Below are 18,601 nucleotides of genomic sequence, written 5' to 3' on the forward strand. Positions count from 1 at the left end.
CAATCATATAGTTTTTATTAATTTGGGTATTGATATAGTCAATTATAGTAACAGTTTTCCTAATATTGAACCAACCCTAAATTCCTGGTATAAATCCTACTTGGTCATGGTGTATTATCCTGGGAATGATTTTCTGTAATTTTTTGCTAATATTTTATTTAAGATTTTTGCATCAATGTTCATTAGGGAGATTGCTCTATAATTTTCTTTCTCTGTTTTCATCCTACCTGGTTTAGGTATCAGTACCATGTCTGTATCATAAAAAGAATTTGATAGGAGTCCTTCATTCCCTATTTTTTCAAATAGTTTATATTGTATTGGAGTTAATTGTTCTTTAAATGTTTGTTAGAATTCGCATGTAAATCCATCTGGTCCTGGGAATTTTTCCTTAGGGAGTTGATTAATAGCTTGTTCTATTTCTTTTTCTAAAATGGGACGTTTAAGTAATTTATTTACTCTACTGTTAATCTTGGTAATCTATATTTTTGTTGGTATTCCTCCATTTCACTTAGGTTATCAAATTTATTGGCATAGATTTGGGCAAAGTAACTCCTGATAATTGCTTAGTTTCCTATTCATTAGTGGATAATTCTCCGTTTTCATTTTTGAGACTAACAAATTGATTTTCCCCTTTCCTTTTTCTAATCAAATTAACTAAAGTTTTATCTATTTTGTTTTTTTTTTCATAAAATCAACTCTTAGTTTTCTTTATTAATTCAAAAGTTTTTTAGTTTCAATTTCATTGATCTCTCCTTTTATTTTTAGAATTTCAAGTTTGGTATTTGATTGGGGTTTTCAATTATTTCTTCTAACTTTTTTTTTATTTGCAAGCCCAATTTATTTATCTCTCTCTTTTTTGTACAAGTAAGCCTCTAGAGATATAAAATTTCCCCTTGTTAATGCTTTGGCTGCATCTCACAGATTTTGGTATGTTGTCTCATTATTGTAATTCTCTTGGATGAAATTGTTGATTGTGTCTATAATTTGTTGTTTCACTTATTTATTCTTTAGGATGAGATTATTTAGTTTCCAATTTATTTTTGGTTTATTTTTACCTGACCCTTTATTGAATATAATTTTTAATTTGCATCATGATCTGAAAAAAATGCATTTACAATACTGCCTTTATGCATTTGATTTTGAGTTCTTTGTGTTTTAATATATGGTCAGTTTTTGTATAAGTTCCATGAACTGATGAGAAGAAAGTGTACTCCTGTCTCCATTCAATTTTCTTGAAAGATCTATCATATCTAGTTTGTCTAGTATTTTATTTAACTCTTAACTTTTTCATATTTTTTGGTTTGTTTTATCTAATTCTTTGAGAGCCAAGTTGAGGTCTCTCACTATTATAGTTTTACTGGCTATTTCTTTTTAAAATTATCTTAACTTCTTTAGGAATTTAGATGCTCCACCACTTGATGCATATATGTTTAATATTGATCTTGCTTCAGTATCTGTCATACTGTTTAGCAAGATTTAGTTACCTTCCTTATCTCTTTTAATTAGACCAATCTTTGCTTCTTCTTTATCTGAGATCAGAATGGCTACTTCTGTTTGTTTGTTTATTTTACTTCACCTGGAACATGATAGATTTTACTCCAGTTTTTTACCTTTACTCTGTATGTATCACTCTGCTTTAAATGTGTTTCTTTTAAACAACATATTGTAGGATTCTGGTTTTTTATCCAGTCTACTATCCTCTTAAATTTTATGGGAGAGTTCACCCCATTCACATTTACAGTTAAAACTACTAATTCTGTATTTCCTGCCATCTTATTAACCCCAAATTTGCCATATTTGCCCTTCTTTGCCTCAATTATGTTTTCTTTGCCTCTTCCTGAGATGTAATTTCCCTCATTTTACCTCAGCTTTCTCCTTTTTTTCCATTACAATCCCTTTTCCATCTCTAGTTTCTTTTTTTATATTATAACAGTAAAATCAAATTATACATGTATTCTCAATGTATACCCATAACAGGAATACAGTTCTCAAGAGTTCTTTTTCTTTTTTTCAAGAGTTTTTTTTTTCTTTTTACCTATTTATGTTTCTCTTGAGTTCTATATTTGGTGGTCAAATTTTTTTGTTTAGCTGTGGTCTTTTCATCAAAAATAAATGGAATTCACCAGTTTCATTGAATGTCCATCTTCTTCCCTGAAAGAAAATGCTCAGTTTAGCAAAATAATTTATTCTTGGCTGCATCCCAAGTTCTTTTGCCTTTTGGCATGTCAGATTCCAAACCTTTCAATCCTTTGATGTGGAAACTGCTAGATCCTGAGTTATCCTTATTGTGGCTCCTCGGTATTTGAATTGTTTTTTTCTGGCTAGTTGTAATATTTTTAAATTGGTCCAATAATTATCAAATTTAGCCACAATATTCCTTGGGGTTTTAATTTTGGGGTCTCTTTCAGGGGGCATTTGGTGAATTTTTTCAATGGTTATTTTACTTTCTGATTCTATGATATCCAGGAAGTTCTCTTTGATGACTTCCTGAAAGATAGTGTCTAGGCCCTTTTTTCATCACATTTTTCATGGACTCCAATAACCCTTATATTGTCCCTCCTAGGTCTATTTTCTATGTCGGTTATTTTCCCAATTAGGTATTTTACATTTTTCCCTACTTTCTTTCTTTCTTTCTTTTTTTTTTTTTTTTTTTTTTTTTTGCTTAACTGATTCCTGTTGTCTTATTGAGTCATTCATTTCCATTTGTTCAATTCTGCATTTTAGTGTGTTATTTTCTTCATGGACTTTTTTTTTTAACTTCTTTTTGTATTTGTCCAATTGAATTTTTAAAGGGGTTGTTTTGCTCTATGGAATTTTTTTTCCATTTCACAAATTCTGTCTTTTAAGGAGTTATTTTCTTTTCTGTTTCAAAATTTGTTTTTCTGGGAGTTGCTTTCTTTTCCCATTTTATCAAATATATCTTTTAATGAATTATAAGCTTTTTCCATTTCACTAAGTCTTTTTTTGCATTGCCTTTTCCAAATCCTCTTGCAAAGCTTTCATTTCCTTCCCCATTTTTCTTTTAGTTCTCTTTTAAGATCCTTTTTAACTTCTTCCAGGAGAGCCTTGTGTGATGGGGATCATCACCATCATCTGTAGACAATCTGCCTTTAGTCTTCTCAGGGTTTGAAATCTATTCTTCTCTTTCACCATAAAAGCAGTCAATTGTTAGATTCCTCTTTACTTTTTTACTCATTTTTTAAAAGTTAAATTATGGTCTGCCTTCATGGAGTGAGAGGTTTTCCAAGCCGTAACAGCTGGCTGGGTCATTGCTGATTCACTCCTGGTGCTAGGTGGATATGGCCAGGTCCCCTGAGATTCTGGTGCTTTGGTGTTCACTATTGATTTTTTGTGTTTGTGTTGGATGTTTTATTACTTCTCTGCTGATCTACTGCATTGCAACCAGGGCAGAACAACCGACACTGCTGTAGATTCCTATATATTCCTCCCAGTGGAGATTCTCTGCCACATGGAGTCTGTAATGCTGGCAAAGTCAGCAATGTCCAGGGCTCTGCTGTCTGTGCTGGTGTTTGTAGTAAGCTTTTTGTGTTATGCTTCCTCCCTCCCATCTCAGGTTGAAACAGACCTTTTCTGGTCTGTTTCCTCCTGAAATTTTCTGCCACACAGAGACTGCAAAGTCCAGGGACTCTGAGCTGCCTGTGCTGACGTTTGTACTTACCTGGTTGCTCCAGCTGCCTCCCTCCCATTTCCAATTGAAACAGACCTTTTCTGGCAATTTTTGAAATTATCTTCTGCTGATAATTTGTTGCACTCCCAATATTTGTGGGTTCTGCTGGTTCAGAGCTAATTCAGAGGCTGGATTTTTTAATTATTGTGAGGGTAGTAAAGAAGGTCAGAGTGAAATGTGTCTTGTCTCTACCATCTTGGCTCCTCTCTATTTATTTTTAACTTAATTTTTCTTGAAAGTTTTTATTTTCATTAGGGTGAGAGATCTATGGTTTCTTTTCACAACTTCACTTTTGTGGAAATGTTTTAGTTAACCTCACATGTAGTTTCTTAATTGTTTGTGGGGATAGAAAGAGAATCTAGAATTCAAAAAACTTTTTAAAAAATTGTTTTGAATGTAACTGGGGAAGATGTTAAATAAATAAATAAAGTTAAATTAAAAACATTTAATGAGAAAAAACAGACATTCAATCAACTTGCAGATTTTCAGGACTTTATATCAACCAAACCTGAACTTAACATAAAATTTAACATATAAAAGCCAATATCAAAGAGCAATTTTAGGAAATTCAACATGGATAAGCTATTTCAACATGGACAAGTTGTTTATATATATTTTGAATGGGAAACATACTTTAGATTTAAGATTTACATCTACAATAGGCTAAGCTCAAAAGAAATATTGGCAGAGTAAAGATAAAAATATCAATCATGTTATACAAATGAGGTGCAAAAAAAAATAGACACAGAGAGTGGGAAGAAGACTCATAGTTCTGAAAACCTACTCATATCAGGAATGGGTTCAATAGGCAACAGTATATATATATATATATATACTGTTATATATATATATATATATATATATATATATATATATATACCATGAGGTATAGTACCCTCCAAAGTCTATAAAGAAATAAAGGGGGAGTGATAGGTGGATGGGAAAGCAAAGATTGAGGGAAGAAGACAAGGGAGGGATTGCTGGGTGAGGAGAGGTTAACCAATTATGGATCAGAATTCAATGAAAGAGTCAGTAGGGATAGGAAAGATGTATGTATCTGGGATATGTGTCTGTGTGAGTGTGTGTATGTATGTGTGTGTGTGTGTGTGTGTGTGTGTGTGTGTGTATCTTTTCTTAACTGTAGCTTGTTTGATGGTAGTGGGAATGAAAGGGAGATGTGTGTGTATGTGTGTATATGTATGTGCATGTATATATCTACATATGTATATATAAATATTTTCTTTTTTAACAGTAGTCTGGTGATAATCGGGGCGGGGGGCAAAAGGAGGCAAAAAGAATAAAGTAAATACAGTGCACAACAGAGAACAAAAGAACAATTTACAAGGAAGTAAAGACAGAGTCATGAATATAAACTCTTCTAATAATAAGTATACTTTCTCAAATTGGTATTTGTTGTTATATATTTTGAATGTTCCTGTATGTTCTGCTGGGCACATGATAATATTCTCTTTTGTTTTGTTTTATGCTGTGTTGCTTTTCTCTTTTCTCTTTTTGCTTATTCTGTTTCTTCAAATAAAATAAATTTGGGAAAAAAAGAAGAAAAAAGAAAATAAATCTTTGTTGGAGATCATTTTTTTTTAATAGAGGAAGGGCTAACTTTTATCTCTTCCAACTTAATTCCCTATTCCTGCAACTAAACTATGATGTTTCTTAATATTGAAGTGATTCCTCTTATTCAGTATGATTAATCTTTCATGTTAGGTCTTGTGTATTATTATTATTATTTTTTCTTGCTTTTTTGCTGAGGGAATTGGTGTTGACTTGCCCAGAATCACATAGCTAGGAAGTGTTAAGTGTCTGAGACCAGATTTGAACTCAGTTCCTCCTGACTTCAGGGCTGGTGCTGTATTCATTGCACCATCTAGCTGTCCCTGGGCTTGTGTATTATTACTTACTCATTAATTCATTAATTCCTGACCTACAAATAACAATTATATTCTCTGAGGAGCCCTAAATGTTGTTATGATCTGGAACAAACATGGACTACATCATGAGACTGAGTTATTGAGTGACTGAAATATAGCTTCCTTCTTCTATTACATAGCTATAGTAAATTGAAAAGAGTCATAAACTGTGAAAAAGAGGACAATGGTTCTATTCTAGCCCATTCCCCTCAATATAAAGGCATACAAACAATCCAAAGGAGGATGTGGCAAAATCACAGATTTAAAGCTATTAGTCACTTTAGATGTCATTTAGTTTTATAGATGAGGAAGTTGTGGTCTTAAAAGATTCCATGTCTTGTCCTATGTGATGTAGTGAATGAAAACACCAAAATTTTTAACAAATTCAGCAATCTTTCTGCCATAACACAATTTTCTGGTTGTGCCATCCTTCCTTCCTGTGGTACTTATGGAACACAAGTATAGCAGAGGTTCTGGTTTTAAGAATGTACTACACAATCAGTTTCCTTTACATTTTCCTTGAATGGGAAGAAAGCATCCTGGTAAAGTAGAATAAATATTGCTTTGAATAATAGGAGAAATTGAGGGCAGGGTAAACAGATTGAGAATATATTTAGAACATGGAATAAATTATCGATGGATTGAATTCTGTACTGATATGTGTAACATTTCCATAAATTCATAGCTTTAGAGTTTGAAGTCATTCCAGAAATGTTTTAATCCCACCTCTCATTTTACAGGTGTGGAACTGAGTTCTAGAGAGTTTAAAAGACTTGTGTAATGTCACACAAGTAATAAATACTGAAGCTGAATTTGAATTCACATATGGTTCTTTCCAGAAGACCTAAACTCTAGATTCTAGAAAAAGTCTACTAGCAAGTTGAATGGATAATCTATGGAGCACTTTTAGGAAGAAATATTTAAAACTTACAAACAGTTGAGATGGTATAGGTAGATTATAATATTTCCATTAGAAGAAATGGAGAGGGATCAGAAATGGAGAGGGATCAATGAGTTCCTAGATTCATTGATTAATCATAGTAAGTAATCCTTGTGTTGAGAGGTTTCTGATGAGATATCAACCCAGATTTAGAAGGTAACATAGATGGTTGGAATGCAAATTAGTTCTACATGGTGATTCCAAGTTCAGAAATTCCCAGTAAAAAAAAGACTAGAGCCCAGTATAGAGCTTGACTTTATTATCCATTGAAATGAATAGTGATAGACTATCAGAGAAGTCCCCAAACCCTTAAATCCCCAAGTACAAAAGAAGACTCCAGGAAGCATTGAGTTAAAGGAAAGGGTAGATAATGGTTCATCCAATATTTGGCCACCTTAAAGGGTCAGCACTTTCCTTTGTGTTTCAGGCTTAGTTTTCCATTATTTTTCCTGAAAGAGTAAAAACAATGATGATGACAATGAATAATAATATAAATACCTATATATGTATTTTCCATGTACTAATGTTAAGCTTATGAAACTTCATTTATCTATGTGGTAGTCATGACTCTTTTTATTACATTTTCCCAGCAAGCCATAGAATAGGGATACTTTTTTCTCTTTCTCTATATCCCTAATACTTAGCAAGGTTTCAGGCACATATTAAAGGCTTAATGGGCACTCGTGTCACATTTTATACAGAGAAATCTTTGGACATTGGAGTCAAAAGACCTAAATTCAATATCAAGTTCTGCCATATATCAGGAATATGCCCCTGGGCATCACCTAATCTGTCTGAGTCTCAATTTTCTCCTTTGCAAAATAGAATGGGCATACTTTTACTACCTGTCTCACAATGGGTACTATATAAAATGTGTCTTGTAAATTAAATCACTATAGAAATTTTGTTTATTTTTAATTAAAAAGGCAGAATGGCATGTCTAGAAGCTTGGTCTAGAAGTCATTAAAAGTTGAGTTCAAATTCTACCTTTCTTATGTAATAGTTACGTAATCAGAGACAGGTTGCAAACGTCTCACTTACTCCAGGGACTCTTTAAGATAAAGTTATAAATAAGTTACTGATTTCCATCTTCAGAGTTTAATACCTTCATGAAATCACAGGTTTAGGTTTAATTAAAATTTAATTAATTTAGTCCTAAATGCAGCCATTTGTTTCTCCTGTTTGGTTCTGATAAATCAAGTTGACTTTCCCTATATCCCTTTCTCCCTAGAACCAGTCTCTAAAATTGAGTCTAGTGCTAAGGGATTTATTCTGATAGTTAAAGGATTAATACTCCATTTTTACTTACTTCTTTGCTTCTCCAAACAAACATATATTGTTATAGGTTTTTCCATCAGAAGCACAGACAGGATCAAAGATTTCTGGACAGTTGGTGGGATCCTCTGATGGCTTCTTGTTGCCATTCTGGAAAGAAAATCATGATGAATGAGGTAATTCTAGAATAGCCATTTCAACTATGTATTTAAATAACCAAAAATCTGGGAAAGAGACAGTGATAGATAAGTTGACAAATGTAGTGCCTCAAATGAGCTGGAAATTTTTATCTTTATAGGACTTTCAGTTTTCCACAATCCAAAAGGAGAAACTTGTAATAAATCATCACCAAGTGTTGTTCCAGTTCTACTGGTGAGCCTTCTTTTAAAATGGATGTTTCACCAAGTCTGAATGTTGATTGGCATGGGAGACTTAACTTGCTCTGTTTTTTTTCCCTACCTTTGACCAGTTTTACTCTTCTCAAGTAGCTTGATTAACCTGACTCATGGAGATTCATTCTTCCTAAGGCAGAAGGGGCTCACCACATTAGTTCAGGTTTCAGTGTGAACTCCCAATTTATTTTGTTCTACTCTACCACAGAACCTTTAAACTTAAGGGAGTCATTAGCCTCAATCTCACTTAATAATATGGATTAGAGGAGTATGCTTCCAAGTCAGGTTTAACAAAATACATTCTAAGAACTATTCCAATTTTGAAATTCTTTGCTCTGTGATTCCTTTTTGATATTCTATTGTGTGTCAGAGATCCATTTATTAAATAGGGAGTTGGACTGAATCTCTAGAGTCTTTTCCCCTTCTTTTTAAGTTAATTGTTTTTTGACTGGTTATACATGTATAATAACATTTTTTTAAAATTAAAACTTTTTATTTACAAAACATATGCAAGAGTAATTTTTCAAACCCTTTTCATGATCCTTGCAAAACCTGTTCTAAATTATCCCTTCCTTCCCCCCACCCCCTCTTCTAGATGGCAGGTAGTCCAATATATGTTAAATGTGTTAAAATATATGTTAAATCCAATATAGGTATACATAGTTATACAGTTATCTTGCTGCACAAGAAAAATTGGATCAAGAAGGGAAAACAAATTGGAAAGAAAACAAAATGCAAGCCAACAACAGAAAGATTGGAAATACTATCTTGTGATCCACACTCAGCTCCCACAGTACTCTCTATGGGTATAGATGGCTCTCTTCATCAATGAACAACTGGAATTGGTTTGAATCATCTCATTGTTGAGGAGAGCCACGTCCATCAGAATTGATCATTGTATAGTCTTTTTGTTGCAATGTATAATGATCTCCTAGTTCTGTTCATTTCACTTAGCATCAATTTATGTAAGTCTTTCTAGGCCTCTCTGAAATCATCCTGCTGGTCGTTTCTTACAGAGAAATAATATTCCATAACATATGCCATAACTTATTCAGCCATTCTCCAATTGATGGGTATCCATCTATTCAATTTCCAGTTTCTTGCCACTACAAAAAGGGCTGCCACAAACATTTTTGCAAATGTAGGTCCCTTTCCCTCCATAAGATATTTTTTGGATATAGGCCTAGTAAAGCACTGCTGGGTCAAAGGGTATGCAGTTTGATAGCTTTTTGAGCATAGTTCCAGATTGCTCTCCAGAATGGTTGGATCCGTTCACAGATCTCCAATGATGTATCAGGGTCCTAGTTTTCCCACATCCCCTCCAACATTCGTCATTATCTTTTCCTGTTATCTTAGGCAATTTGAGAGGAGTGTAGTGGTATCTCAGAATTGCATAATAATTTTTTAAATACACATTTCTTTATGACTCATATTGGGTGAGAAAAATCAGGGAAAAACCATGGTGGGGGAGAAGAAAAAATAAGAAGTGAATATAGCTTGGTTTGCATTTAATCTCCATAGTTCTCTTTTTGGATGCAGGTGGCATTTTCTATCCAAAGTTTATTGGAACCGAGAAGAATGAAGCCTTTCATAGCTGATTAATGTGGAATCTTGCTATTACTGTGTATAATATATTACTGGTTCTGCTTGTTTTGCTAGCATCACTTTATGTAAATCTTTCCAGTCCTTTTTTAAAATCAGCTTGTTTTATCATTTTTTAATAACAATAACAATCCATTAACTTCTTACACAAAAACTTATTCAGCCATTCCTTAGTTGATGGGCATGTACTAATTTCCCCCCCCCCTTTTTTTTTTTGCTACCACAAAAAGAGCTGCTATAAACATTTTTGTACATGTGGGTACTTTTCCCTCCTTTATGATATCTTTGGGATACAGATCTGATAGTGACACTGGTAGGTCAAAGGTATGCATAATTTTATAGTCTTTTGGGCATAATTTCAAATTGCTCTCCAAAATGGTTGGATCACTTCATAACTATACCAACAACACATTACTATTTCAGTTTTCCCACATTCCTTCCAACATTTGTCATTATCTTTTTCCTGTCATCTTAGCCAATCTGAGAGGTATTAGATCACACCTCAGAGTTGTTTTAATTTGCATTTCTCTTATCAATAGTGATTTAGAGCATTTTTCATATGATTACAATTGGCTTTAATTTTGTCATCTGAAAATTGTCTGATCACACTATTTGACTATTTATCAATTGAGGAATGACTTGTATTATAAATTTGACTAGTTCTTTAGGTATTTTGGAAATGAAACCTTTATCAGAAACACTAAATGTTAAATTTTTTTCCAGCTTTGTACTTCTCTTTGAATCTTTTGTTGGCTTTATTTGTGCAAAATCTTTTTAATTTAATGTAGAGTTATTCATTTTGAATTTCATGATGTTCTCTAGCTCTTTTTTGGTCATAAATTCCTCCCATCTCCAAAGATCTGATAAAAAAACTGTTCCTTGTTTTCCTGATTTGCTTGTGGTATCACCTTTTTATGCCCAAGTCATATTTGATCTTATTTTGGTATGGGGTGTGAGATGTAGGTCTATGCCAAATTTCTGACATATTATTTCCCAGTTTTCCAGCAATTTTGTGAAATAGTGAGTTTTTATCCCAAAAACTGAAGTTTGGGGATTTATCAAAAACTGGGTCATTATAGTCATCGATTATTGTGTCATATATATCTAACCTATTCCTCTGATCCACCATTCAATTTCATAGCCAATATCAAATAGTTTGGTGATGGCTGCTTTATAATATAGTTTTAGGTCCCATACTACTAAGCCACTATCCTTTGTAATTGTTTTCATTAATTCACTTGATATTCCTGCTTTTTTATTCTTCCAGATAATTTTATTATTTTTTTCCAGATCTATAAATAATTTCTTTAGAAGTTGGATTGGTATGACACTAGACAAGTAGGCCAATTAAGTAGAATTGTTATTTTTATTATATTAACTCTGCCTATCCATGAGCAATTGATATTTTTCCAATTGTTTAGCTCTGACTTTATTTGTGTGTGAAGTGTTTTGTAATTGTATTCACATAGTTCCTGAGTTTGTCTTGGCAGATATACATCCAAATGTTTTATTTTATCTATAGTTATTTTAAATGGAATTTCTCTTTTTACTTCTTGCTTCTGGGATTTGTGAATAATACATTGAAATGCTGCCTATTTGTGTGGGTTTCTTTTCCCCTTCTAATGCTTAGTTAGTTTAAACTTTATCATTTTTTCATTCTAATTTTTTTTTCTGCTTAAAATCACAATTCTGTTATATCATGACTTGATGGTTCATTCAGTGACATTAGTGAAATAAAAACAAATAAAAACAACAAAAAATGTTACTAACTTGTAACTCCATTATGTTGCCAATAGGAGATTTAACCATATTTTTCTCTTCTTCTGGATCACTAGGAGTCCCTGGTTTCATCTTCTGGTTAGAAGTAACTGGCTTCTGATTTTTACTGGATCCTCCTGCCTTTCCAACTTGGCTAGCAGCATCTGGAGATAAATCACATATTCAAAAATTAAGTGGAAACTAAAAGTTTTTTAAAATATTTAATCGAACATCTCCTACTACTAATAATTATATTAAGTTACACTATAATTATAATAATAACATCCCAGGTTTCCCTGGAAACTTGATTGTGTTTGTTAACATTGAGCTATTCTGTGTTTCTTCATAAAATCCTTTGTTTTTCCTGTCTCTCTTTATACCATCCACCTATTACTGGAGTAATTCCTCAATTTTCTTTCTTAATTATCCTAGTCTACATTATTGGTCATTTTTAGCAAAATGCCTAGCACATAGTAAGCACTTGTTGACTGACCTCACAGTATCAGAATGCCATAATTTTAGGACTAAAAAGGATTTTTGAAATTCCTCTAGGTTCAAAAATTTAGACCTATATTCTTCCTTATTTTGCAGATAAGGAAACTGAGAACAGAAAGTTTAAATAACTTCCCCAATGTCACAAAGTAACAGTAATGGCTCCTGTATTCAACTCCTTTGAGTTTATATTCCAATGTTTTTCCTATTATATCACATGTTAGGAGGAAGACCCTCTATAACAACCACTTGCATGACCTTCTTGGTTTAATCCATTCTTTCCAGTCTGAATAGTCCTCACTGTCTTCAGAATCACATTTCCAGCTTCCTATAGGATATTTTCATTTCTATGTCCAACCAGTAGACTTAAATCAGCATATCCAAGATTAAATCACATTTGAGTTAATAGATAGTAATCAAGGATCAAAAAGGTATGCTTAATCCAAATGCTGATCTTATATTGCCTTTTACTTATTTTTTATCTTCTAGATTTTATTGCATTTCTTTTTTGAAATTAAATTAAATTAATTTTATTTTTATACTTGTCACGTACAAAACAAATTTAGATTTTGGATAATGGGGGTAAGAGTGGGGTAAAGTAAGAGAAAGAGAGAAAGAGGGGGAGAAAGGGAAGGAGAAAGAGAGGGAATGGGGAGGGAGAGAGAGACTCAAATATTTAGAAGATTTAAGTTTCTTGCTCTCTCTGTGACCTAATATGAGGGCACATATGGAAATTAATGTTTAAATTAGCCTCTTATTAAATTATTTTCCAGCTTTGTAATTCTAAAAAAATTATGTGTGTAAGTTTAGATACATAAATCTTTCTTTTAAAGTCAGAATAATTTTAAAAATAATTCAATATAGGGGCTTTGAGTTAAACACATACATATACAAACAATAAATGCCTTTTTCTCTTCCTTTCCTGGCATTGGTTTAATAGGCTGTTTGGTAAAGTGGTTTATCTGACTTGATCTTTCAAAGAGATCCCAGTCCTTGTCTGCCTGAAAGCAGAAGTGTGGTCTGACATTATTCACAAGTGGAATGAATCTTAGATGTCACATAGTACTAATTAGAAGAGCCAATTTTCAACTGTGGAAACCTGTGTCTAATAGAATTGATTTCAGGTAAAGATTGTCCTAAGCAACCACTGACATCCCTTTCATTTCTGAAATCATTCTCTTTTCTAACTCCAAATATAGCACTGTTTTAGAGTTCTTTGCATTCTAAAACTTTGTCCTGACTGCCATTTATTTCCCAAATGTCCTTTGATTAATCACTTCTTCAAAAATATTTTCGTATTTTCATTAATAAAAGGAACATGTTCAAATAGTTGATTTATCAAGGACTCTTCCAGTTACAATAATCTGATTCTCTGGCAAGAACAATATACTTGGCTACAGAAGACCTGGGTTCAGATTTAGATCCATTATTTTCTGACGCTTTATTAATCATTTCCTTTCTTTCTGGATCTCAATTTCTTTATCACTTCTTATCAAAATGATGATAAAACTTAAAACAATATCAAAGGAAATGAAAGTTGGAAAAAACTTCAGTGGCCATTTTATACAAACCATACATTTCATAACAACATATCTAACAAGTAGTTATCCAACTTCTGTTTAAAGACCTCCAGGGAGCAGGACTTATCCTATTCTCCACTTCTTAAGACAGCCCATTCAGTTTTTACACTACTCTATTCTTAGGATAGTTTTTTCTTAGCATCAAATGTAACTTTGCCTTATAGTAAGTTTCACTAGTTGCTTCTTGCTGTACCTACTCAAGCTAAATAAAAAAATATAATTCCTGTCACATGACAACCTTTTAAATACTTGGGTTGTTTTTCCCTCCCCCCCCCCAAAATCTCATCTCAGCTAAACATTCCAACCACCTTCAGCCAATCTTTACATGATATGCACACCTTCACCACTTTGCTCTCTTCTGTTGCAACTTACCTTTGATTTACACAGAATACCTCATAGTATGATGGGAAGATCAAATGAGATAATAGATATAAAGAATTATTTAAATAATAGTCTGCAATGGGAAATTCTTGGACTTGAAAATAATGGGCAGAGATTCAATCCCCAATTCTTCTACTTTTTGACTCTATGATCATATTCACCCTTCTGTCACTCAGTTTTCTAGTATGTTAAATAGGGATAAAAATATTTTTAATACCTATCTCACAATTTTTGTTGTTGTTGCAAGGGAAATACTTTATAAACTGTTAAATACTATAGCCATATGAGTATTACAACTGGGGTTCAAGGATCGTTAGATATGACATGCCATGAGTTTATACATTCTTTTGAATGAGAATTGAATTGCTGTTGTGAGTTAGTTATTCAATAAGCCAAAAGGCATTTATTAAGTGCTTATATGTGCCGGGGGACTCAAATCTAAGTGTTTTATTGCATCACATACATGAAATCATACAAGAATGTAGGGATCATTCTTTGACATTTTATCAATATAGGGGAATCCCTGTCTGAAAGTTTCCTCTACTGGAATTTATCTTATCATCTGTAACTGTCTTAAAGTTGCCTGAGGGTACTGAAAAATTAAGTGATTTGTCTTGAGTAATTTAAAGTGTGTAAGAAGTAGGGACTTGAACTCATCTTAACATGAACTTGACATGGAAATTAGCCCACTATATTATCTTGCTTCTCAAGTTATTATTGGGAATGATGATGAAAATTATAAGACATTTTGCATAGTGGAGAGGGACCAGGCATTAACATCAGAATGACCTGGGATCAAGATCTACCTCTGACACATTCTGCCTATTTCACAAATATCTTTACCCCTCAATGACCCAAGAAATACTCTAAGACTACAAATAGAAAAACAAACAAACTAAAACTTGCTGATCTTCAATATGGAAGGAATTTTCATACCAAAATTTCCCTTCACAGATAAAATCATATTTTTATTATTTTCAGCTGTAAAAATTTTTCTCTAAATAACCATTAGATATTAAATATTAGGATTTCTATAACATACCAATAAAGCATAAATTATAGATAATTAGAATTATATGATTTTAAAGAAGAAAGTAGTAACAGTGTCATTAAGTTTAGTTTCCTTTTATAAAGGAGGAAAGTGTAGAACAGAGAAGTTGTGTTTTGTCCACACATTTATTAACTGTAAGAACTAGGACTCAAGTCAACCCTCCTGATTTCTATGCCACAGCAACACAGATAGATTTTTAGAATTGGATAGGACTTTGTATATAATCTATTCCAATATCTTACCTGAGAAGATGGCACCCAACACTAAGGAGAAGAGTATACATATAATTGCTGCCTTCATCGTAGGACTGGCTATACCTCTTGTTCCTTTTGGAAAGAGTGATGATTTCTGAGGCTCTCTGGAGGAAAAAGACAGAGTGAATAATCCAAGTACTGTGTGCACTATATATTGGAAAATACTCTCCACCCAGATTTTGAAAAATTACTATTATTTCAAAACAACTCCACCTTCCCCTTCCCCTCAAAGCTGCAATAGAACTGATTTTATGAAGATGCTTTCACAGGAAGGAATATTTTTTATTGTAATGCCATGTTTAAAGTCCATTTAATACTCAGAGCCCCATAAAAACACAGACATTTACAGTGAATGGCCTTGGAATAGAATACCCTGCTACCTAAATTAAATGTTGAAACAAAATTGCATGACAGCTAGATCTGTGTATGTCCTGAGGCCAACACTCTCCTTGTATATTGGCATAATGTTTTCACTAACTAGACTCTTAAAACATTTACTAGACTCTTTCTCGCATGAAGAATTATTCATTAAAACACTTTTGAGAGATATAAAAAGATTTATGCAAAATGATTCAGGCTTAAATAGGCATACCACTACATCAATGATCCTATGAACCAGAAAAAAAACCATATTCCAATAGGTATAACAGGGTGGATGGAAAGCTCCCTAAAAGGAAACCCAACTCTGAGCAGCTGAAAAATCAATGATTGTCAAAGAAAATGAATAATGGAAAAACATTTCCTTCAATTTAGTAGAGAGAGGTATTATGAGTTTAGAAAATTATATATCTTGTCAGACATTCTCAAGGTATTGATTGTTTTTCTAAATTATATTCCTTTGTTACAAAAAAAGAGTAATTCTTGGATGATATGAGGCTATGTGATCATAAATAACATAAAAACAAGAGGCATCCATAAAACTTATAAAATATATCATTCAGTAACAAAAATGTTGTATTTTTTGCTTCAATAATTCTCAGAATCATCTATTTTAAGAGTTGAAAAAGATCTTAGAGATAATCTGATACAATCAACTGCCAACAGTTGAATCATTGATTCCTGGGAAAATATGATTTTAGAAGTTGGAGCGAGCTTAGAGTTTGTTGATTCCAACACATACTCAGTGATTGAATTCTCACTAAGTTTACATAAATTTTTTTATTCAACAGTTTTTATGAAGGCATTAAGGAGAAAGGACTAACTGGTGACCATTAGATATTGGAGGAAAGTATGTTAAATGACAGCAATGATGCTGATTTAACAGTGTATTTTGATGTATCATATAGACACAAGTCTTTTGTTAGATGCATAAAACCAAATTGTAATACTGGCATTGTTCTCTCCAGCCAATGCCCTAAATAGAAATTTATGTGAAAAAGACCTGGACGGTTTCGGTGAGTAAAAACTCAGTTTGACTCAATGGTGTATTGTCTCCAAAGAAAGCTAGTTTGACCTTAGACTTCATATTTGTAGTCTATATTGCATTATGGAACTAGAAGAGTTCTCTACTTTGGTCAGAACATATTCTGAGTATTTTGCTTTGCTCTGTATGCTATGTTTTGGGAATCATATAGATAAAATGGAATATTCCATGGAAGAGTGAACAGAAGTAGAACAGAGGTGGGTAGGTTAAAAACCCAGTCCATGAGAACATCAGTTAAAAAGAAATATTTACCTTGGAAAAGACAGTGTGTCAGGTTTTTCTTGGTCCATACTCTCTTGATATTCATTTCATGGATTCATTCATTTCAATCTTGACTAACCTCTCTTAAGGAAGATGTTATCTATCCCTTCCATTCTCTTCCCTCCAATTGAACGAATAAAAAAGAACAAACTCTTCCCCCCCCCAAAAAAAAAAAAACTTCAATACGTGGCTAACAGCTTTGCCCATCTTTCCAAAAAATTCCCATTGATATTTGTGAAAAAGTGTATTACTTTCTGTATCTCTCTTGAAGGAAGTGAGTGGCATGTTTCATCTTCAATTTTTACAATTTATGAACAAGAATCAGCAAAAAGAGTTCCTAAAATCTTTCTAAATTGTTTTCCCTCTATCACTATGATTTTTTTTCTGCATCATCTCTGAAACTATTTAATTATTCCTTATGGCACAATAATATTCTATTAATTTGAAATATCACATTTTATTATTCCTTCAACAATAGAATTGTCTCTCAGCTTTCAATGTTTGGCAACAGTGAAAAGAACTGCTATAAATTTTTCTGTCAATGTAGATCTATTTCTGCTTTATCTGATCTCTTTGGGGGAATATAGGCTTATTAATCATATAATTATAAAAGGAGATATGAAATTTTGTAACTTTCTGGGAAGAGTAACCAAATTGTTTTCTAGAATACCTAGACTAATTAATTCACAATTCTATCAATTCAATAGTACCCTTGTTTTCCAGTTTTTAGAATTTGTCATTAAAAAAAAATTGTTTAATAAGTATGGTGTAAAATCTCAAATTTTCTGTTATTTGTTTTACTTTGATTATGTGATTTTAGGCATTTTATGTGGACATTAATATTTGGATTTCTTCCTCTGATAACTTATTAATCTATTGCAGTATGACTTTTGGTCTTATAAATTTGAATCAATTCTTTTTTAATATTGGAAATAAGATGTTTATCAAAAAAATTACTGAAAAGATTTTATATATATATATATATATATATTGCATTTCTTTCACAACTCCTCATTCTTTTCTATCTTTTGTTTTCTTTTGTGAGGCAATTGGGGTTAAGTGATTTGCCCAGAGTCACAAAGTTAGAAAGAGTTACATGTTTGAGGTTAGTTTTGAATTCAGGTTCTCCTGACCCCAGGACTGTTGCTCTGTCCACTTGGTGAGCTTAACTGTCCCTTCTCAATCTTTTCAGACAAAGATCTCCAACTCCCTTTAGAATATTTTTTCTAGATATGTCCCCAGTATCTTTAACTCAATATATATATATATGTATGTATGTATATTTATGTTCACTATAATAGCAATTAGAATATATATAGAATTTTTAGTTTTGAAAAATACATTTGCTTTCTCATTTGATCTTCAAGAAGTCCCTGTTGAGTATCATTATTAAAAAAAATTATATATGATCAAATTGGGTCTGGGATAGAGTATATAATATAAATTAAACATGTGCAATTCTTCTATACACATTTCTACATTTATCATGTTGCACACACACACACACACACACAAAAAAAAAACATCAAAAAGGAAAAAAAATGAGAAAGGAAAAAAGCAAGCAAACAGCAAAAAATAT

The 18,601-nt window shown here is 32.5% G+C and overlaps 1 protein-coding gene across 1 annotated transcript; it reads right to left on the reverse strand.

The window, feature by feature from the left end:
* Positions 1 to 6,858: 6,858 nt before the first annotated feature.
* LOC105749174 (serine protease inhibitor Kazal-type 6-like) lies at positions 6,859 to 15,421 on the reverse strand. The gene is made up of 4 exons (XM_012540688.2): positions 15,327 to 15,421; positions 11,593 to 11,744; positions 7,863 to 7,978; positions 6,859 to 7,002 (listed from the first exon to the last, which is right to left on the reverse strand). The coding sequence occupies exons 1-4, from the start codon at positions 15,382 to 15,384 to the stop codon at positions 6,957 to 6,959; spliced, it is 372 nt and encodes a 123-aa protein (XP_012396142.1). The 5' UTR covers positions 15,385 to 15,421; the 3' UTR covers positions 6,859 to 6,956.
* Between the last annotated feature and the right edge of the window lie 3,180 nt (positions 15,422 to 18,601).

Source organism: Sarcophilus harrisii, chromosome 2 (genome assembly GCF_902635505.1).
Source record: "Sarcophilus harrisii chromosome 2, mSarHar1.11, whole genome shotgun sequence".
NCBI classification, from domain to species: Eukaryota; Metazoa; Chordata; class Mammalia; order Dasyuromorphia; family Dasyuridae; genus Sarcophilus; species Sarcophilus harrisii.

What these genes read in the sequence shown, in the direction of transcription:
- LOC105749174 (XM_012540688.2), bottom strand. Translation starts at nt 15,384, where the DNA reads ATGAAGGCAGCAATTATATGTATACTCTTCTCCTTAGTGTTGGGTGCC. An exon ending in GTTGGGTGCCATCTTCTCAG is followed by an intron (nt 11,745 to 15,326) that starts GTAAGATATTGG and finishes ATTTATCTCCAG; the next exon opens with ATGCTGCTAGCCAAGTTGGA. An exon ending in TTGTTTGGAGAAGCAAAGAA is followed by an intron (nt 7,003 to 7,862) that starts GTAAGTAAAAAT and finishes TTACTCTTTCAG; the next exon opens with GAAAAATAATGGAAAACTAA.